Here is a 6,445-nt window from a genome sequence, read left to right as displayed (position 1 = left end):
AAAAAGAAAATGTTTGAGTAGAAATTGTACAGGCAAAAGGGGTGGGAAGAAGGGGAGATTCCGTTAAAGGGGACATGTTCATATAGATAATTATGTAGTCTTAGTTTTGTCGTAGAGTTTATTGGTAATTGTGCAGAGTGTAGTGTGATAATGAGAAAAAAATACATGTTTATTGTTACGTGTAGTGGACGGGTTGGGACCCACCCCTGAGCAGGATGAGCTAGCCAGGCGGAGTCCACGATAGTTTACACGGGTCCACTGAGGGACACAACAATAATGGCGCCCAAACAAATGTCGGCACTACAGCCTCTATAATTAAATTAGGACAAGGTTGCCTCTGCTAAGGCGGCCCATAAACGAGCTGTCGCTTGAGAGGCAGCATAAACTTGGATAGGCCGTCATAACACAAACAACCTGTGATAAATAAATAGTGATATATATAGTAGAGTTAGACATAGTAATTAATATTGACCAAAGATTAGACATAATAGAGTACACGTTCATAAGCTAGTGAGTTCCTTCGTGTTTATAGTTATATGGCAGATGTGCATGTATAAGTGTGTACGCTCACAGATTGTCTTTGGTCAATGTTAATGTGTACACTATGAAAGTTAAGTTTTTTTTTGTGTTATGGTTTGGACATAGTTTAGGAGTTTAGTGTTAGTCAGTCAACATAGGTGTTTGTAAAAATCCGACAAGACTATTAATTGCTTTCGGCCATGGAAAAAAAGATTTTTCAGGCACGTCAGGCGTCCGCAAGCCCATGAGGAGCTTCGTTGCGTCCGGGCGTGTCCTTCGATGGCGCAGTGGGATGAAATAAGGCCTACTGACAGCATCAAGCATAGATGAGAGGCAATGGGAAGAAAGCAATCAATTAGTTAAAGTCTAGATTTTTTTTTTTATGTTTGAACAATTCTTCACTGCTGCTCGTCAAGCAGCTGACGAGCACAGCAGTCGACAATTGGAAATCATGTTTTATAGCGTCAGATGAACATGTCATAGGAGAACATTTTATATCCCAAGGAGGGAGTAACTCTTCCTTCCCTTTTTGCCTCCATTTGTGAATATTTGTTGTACTTTTGTTATTTATATTTTTTTTTGTGTTTTTATTGCTCTGTGAGAGAACTCGTGAGAAGTATAACTTTATTAAATTAGGATATGGAAGAGTCTAGGAGAAAAGAGAGGGCCGGTGAGCCGGACGCTTCAGCAAGGGGGCCAGGGCCTGAAACATCCAGGGGGGCTGTCTCAAGGCAGACAAATGCCCAAGAGACGACGTTCCTCCCAACATTCCCAGAAATACAGCTAGACCAGGCAGAATGGCCAGTCTCTAGTGAGGGCGCGGGAACGTCACGGCAGCAGCTAGAACTAGAGAGTAGGCTAGAACGCTTCTAGCAACGCTTACATGTTGAGGTGAGGGAAATGGTGGCAGAGCAAATTCAGCTAGGATTGAAGTTAGGACTAGCAGAATTGGTGGAGCAGTTGGGACAGTGTCGCCAGGCAACACCACGCCAACAACCACTCACCAGCGGACCAACTTCGTCAGAAGACACCGTGTTGCCTAGGAATGCATTTCGGACGGCCAGACCCGGATTGTTAACCGAAGCAGTGCCATCCAGGGAGGCTAGTCGACCAGGTTCGCACAGCAGTGTACCGAACCAGTTCGCCATGCCAACAGCACATGGCACGGCCAGAACTGGTAGAACAAAGGCAAATGAAACGTTGGCTAGAGCGCCACCGATCTGGAGACTTGGGCAAAGGGAGCCCAGGAACGACATGAGTCGTAGCCATTACGTCTCCCTTGACAAATGAGGACTACTCTTTAGTGGAGAGCCAGGTGGCATGACAGGCGATGAGTTCGTCTTTCGCCTAGAGCATCTACAGGCGCATTATGCCATGCCATGGGCGGAGGGGATGCGAGACTTCCACAGGCTGACCACGGGCGAGGCCGAAGAATGGTATTGGCTGTTGATAAGGACACAAAATATAGCTCAGTGGGAAGAACTGCGGCAGGCAATAAACCGGCGCTATGGCGATGGTCGGCCGGACCATGAGCGGCTGCAAGAAATCGTAGAGAGGCGACAACGGCGTGGCGAGAGTTTGGAGGCGTACTTCCAGGCACTGTGGAGATTACGGTCTAAGCTACACAGCCCAATCTCTGAGGCCTGGATGGTCAAAGTAGCCAAGAGAAATTTGGAGGAGCCACTGAGACAAATAATCTTCCCAATGCAGGTGTATACGAAGGATCATTTGAGAGACTCCTGCCTAGAGACTGAACGTGTATTTGGGGGAGAACAAAAAAAGTACAACATGGGCTATAGGCAGCGTGAACGGGAAGAGATGCGTCCGGGCCGATTGGCGGAGCTCGTAGAGTCGCCGACCAGAGAGGAGACGGCCAATGTGAGCGAGGCGGTCGAAGAGGTGCAGATAGGTACGACCAGCGCGCCTAGACAATCATTAATTTGCTGGAATTGCAAGAGGGCAGGCCACGTCTATATGGCCTGCGAACAGGAGCAGCGTAGCCTCTTTTGTTACAAGTGTGGATTGGACGACACGGTCACGCCCAAATGTCCAAACTGTGGGACGGGAAACGCAAAGAGGGGCGTAGCAAATACGGGCGAACCGCGTCCCTCAACCAGGCCCAATCCCTTCCGAACAAAAACGCGGGCCAATGACGATGCTCGGCCTTATGCGACCGTGAAGGTATCCAAACGACGCATAAGTGGCTTATTGGACTCCGGAGCCTCAGTAAGCGTACTGGGAAAAGGATGCCGCGAAGTGGTAGAGAGCTTAGGAATACCAAGGCTGGAGGCAACGCTTGCGAAGTGCTGGGCAGAATAGAAGTGCCAACTAAGGATCGCCACTACCCGGTGTCGCCGGCAGAGCAAGCACTCATATTCAAAGAGTTGGACAAGATGCTGGAGCTTGGTGTAATAGAAGAAAGTGACAGCCCAGGGACCCACCCCTGAGCAGGATGAGCTAGCCAGGCGGAGTCCACGATAGTTTACACGGGTCCACTGAGGGACACAACAGTTTGAAATATCGACTTAGCTCGGCCGGGTAATATCGTCATTATACTTTTATACGAAAAGCTGATTTCTAATCGATTCTTCCTATGACTATCGACTATCAGAACCCGAATAAGCCTGATGAGCTGAACCACAATTCTGATGGACAAATATCTATTGAGAACTTGTTTAAGTGTTCGGCGTCTGCTAAAGGTATACATTCTCTTGTTTTATATTTTAAATATATTATTTTACTTAAACCCTTTTTTTTAATATTAGATAAGCATAATGATATTACGGCAGCAGTCGTTTATATGATTTACAAAGATAATCTGCCTGTATGTGGTATTGAAAAGGAAGGCCTCTGTAATTTGTTACAAATTTGTGTACCAAAATACAAAATTCCAAGCCGTTTCAAGGTAAGTGCTTTGGATGAAATTAGAAATTTGAACATTTTTGTTTACCCCTTAAATCAAATTTACAGGTAACAGATCTCATTGAAGAGAAATACGACATATGTGTGGCTAAGATTAAAACAATTTTCCATGGTGTTGAGGACGAGCGTTCACCGGTGACAGTGTCACTATTACCAATTCAACTCGTTCGTATCTCACCGTAACCGCACATTTTATAAAGGATAATTCTGTTCAGGCGGTTTGCTTGCAAGCAGCAAGAATGTCACAGATTCGCTTTTTTTTAAATTTATATAATTTTTTGTCTACGTGTTCCGTTTTGTCAAGTATAAATGTTTAAATGATTTTTATTGTATGTGTCTTGTGTTCTGTTTCGTCATGTCACATGCTTATTTATTTTAAGAAAATCCCTAACTTAAATCTATGATTTATTTAGTCCCACACTAGCGACTATATATGTAGTTTAATGGAGACTATTTGCTGTGAATTTCAAATAGATCAGTATAAGAGGAGAACACTTACAACGGACAATGCTAACAACATGAAAGCAGCGTCAAGTCTATTTGTAGGAAAAGGCAAACACGTCTCTTGTTTTGCTCACACAATTCACCTGGTTGTCGATGATGTGGTAAAAAATATTACATCTTTCTCAAAAGTTTTGAACGGGGTCAAACAAATTTTTACTCATTTAAAACACAGTCCTGCAGCCATGGACATGCTGTGAAAGTTACAGGCTGACGAAGGAATGGAATGTCGAATAAAAACTCTTATCCAAAGTGTAGACACGAGGTGGAATTCGTTTTTCGACATGCTTGTTTCTTTTCTCGAACTTTCAAATAAAGTCGCATTGGTTTTAATAAAACGATCAACTTCTATGAAGGGATTGCCAGACATGATAACAGCTCACGAAATTGATATATGCAAAGACTTTTGTGATTTGCTAAGGCCGTATAAAGACGCAACAGAAAAAAATAAGCGGTGAAAACTAGCATGGTAATTCCATTAATATCCTTGACTGATAAATAAAATACGTACATTGACTGTGAATCGGCTGAAGGGAAACTTACTAAAGAAACTTTACTAAAAGTTTCTGGAGATCGTTTTAAATCTTTTCAAAACAACAAAGCACTGGTGAAGTCCACAATGTCAGACCCGCGATTTAAAAAATTATATTTAGCGCCGCTTAATGCTCAAGAAGCTATTCAAGACATTATCACCGAGCTATCGACCGACAGCACTGCAAATATAGTATGTAAGATGATGTTAATAACATTATTAACACCACTTTGAATTAACCAGTTTTAATATAACATTAATTAATCTAGACATAATATACTTGACTATAATAATAACTATCTTTATTTTAATTAAACTAAATCTATTGTTGACATTTATATAAAGATCTTTGCTCAATGGTCAATGATCCGAACGGAAGCCAACTCGATGAGGGGCGGGAAGTACAAGCAAACGAAAGCTTCCTAGAGGCCCACAATAGATCACTTGCCATAAAGCCACTTACAGATGCCAAGGATTATAATTAAATTTACCACGCAAGCTGGGAGACAGATCCCTTAGAGTTCTGGATATCCCAGGAAAAGACTTTACCTAAGGTAACGAAATTGACCAAGAGTTACCTAATAACACCGGGTAGCTCGGTTCCATCAGAGCGGCTGGCATAAAATGCGTTGTCTGCGACACGCGAAGCCGCATGACGGACATTCATATTAAACAACAAATTTTTTTAAGTCCTTAAAAAAGAATTTTGGTAAAATCATAATATTCAATTTTTCTGGAAAATTTAACTTTTTTATTGTTTATGATCTCTGTTCTTTAATGGAAAAAAGTTTATTTTATTTTATTATTAAAAAAAAGCTCAACCGTTTATAATGCATTCAAAGATAATGTTATTTTGGGGGTGTTTAAATTTTGTATACTGAAATATAAAATATCAAAGATATCAGATACATCGATATTTTTCGGTGATTAATATTGACAAAACCTGATATTTTTAAAAAATGATAATCATCGATACGATATTTTTTACATATTTTCACAACCCTACCTTCTTTCTTTTCGTTCACAATTCTAATGCAGAGATGTAAAAACCAAGTTATCGATGACTATCGAGAGTGCGAGCAGCTATCGATGGCGAGTCGATAGTGGCCAGCAATCGATATTCCCGATATTGCCATCGATAGTTCTCCACCTCTACAGGATAGTAGGACGACTTATTTCACAGCTATCCTCGTCACTTTCACTTTCACTACTGCTTTTCTTTACATCTTGACAATGGCAAGCAACATCTGCGTCAATATTGGCATATTCTTCCCAATTTATTCGAGCATCAAATACGATCTCAGCGAATTGAGCTTTCTCAGTAACGCTTTCGTTAGCATCAAAATATAGATTAAGTCCCGCCTGAAAGATACTTTTGTAAGTTGAGTCGAATGGGACTTTTATGCATTGCTTACCTTATTGAAGCAATTCTGAATCGTAGTCGTTTTAACTTTTGCCCATCCCTGGCTTATAAAGTGAACAACGTCCAGCAAAAATATTGTTTTTAAAAATTCAATTGTGGTTTTTCCACAATTTACTGCAATTAATTGTTGTTTGACCAAAATACGTCTGTACTCCATTTGAAATGAGTAAATAATGCCTTGGTCTAGCGGATGCAGTATAGCCGTTGTATTTGCTGGCAAAAAGTAAAAGTTAATATGGTCGCAGTTTTTTCTTGCTGTGCTCTACCACTAAGCATACAATTGTATTCTTCATTTTTTAAGTTTTAATACTGTAGACCAAAAACACGTGCCGTTTTGTACGTTTTTGATTGAAAGCTTTCATATTTACACTTTAATATGAAAACTTCTTAAAAACAAACGTTAAATTCTAAAATTAAGCTTTCAATTGAACAGCTGATCCAACTTTTCTTCATAAGTTCAAAATGAGCATAACTGAGTACATGCGACTTGATTTTGTTTTTTTTTTCTCAATGAAAAGACTTGGTTTTCTGTATTTTTATACACTTTG

The 6,445-nt window shown here is 40.9% G+C and overlaps 1 protein-coding gene across 1 annotated transcript; it reads left to right on the top strand.

Annotated features, from left to right (window-relative positions):
- The first annotated feature begins 1,830 nt into the window (after window positions 1–1,830).
- On the top strand, window positions 1,831–3,664 carry LOC108597697 (maker16). Its single transcript, XM_017984376.2, has 4 exons — window positions 1,831–3,057; window positions 3,131–3,218; window positions 3,285–3,424; window positions 3,490–3,664. Exon 1 carries the CDS (start codon window positions 1,840–1,842, stop codon window positions 2,836–2,838), a length of 999 nt encoding a protein of 332 aa, XP_017839865.1. The 5' UTR covers window positions 1,831–1,839; the 3' UTR covers window positions 2,839–3,057; window positions 3,131–3,218; window positions 3,285–3,424; window positions 3,490–3,664.
- Window positions 3,665–6,445: the final 2,781 nt, after the last annotated feature.

Source organism: Drosophila busckii, chromosome 2R (assembly GCF_011750605.1).
Source record: "Drosophila busckii strain San Diego stock center, stock number 13000-0081.31 chromosome 2R, ASM1175060v1, whole genome shotgun sequence".
Classification (NCBI taxonomy): Eukaryota; Metazoa; Arthropoda; class Insecta; order Diptera; family Drosophilidae; genus Drosophila; species Drosophila busckii.
This window is presented reverse-complemented; position numbering and strand designations above follow the sequence as displayed.

Excerpts from the sequence above, each read along its gene's own strand:
- LOC108597697 (XM_017984376.2), top strand. The coding sequence starts at position 1,840 with ATGACAGGCGATGAGTTCGTCTTTCGCCTAGAGCATCTACAGGCGCAT.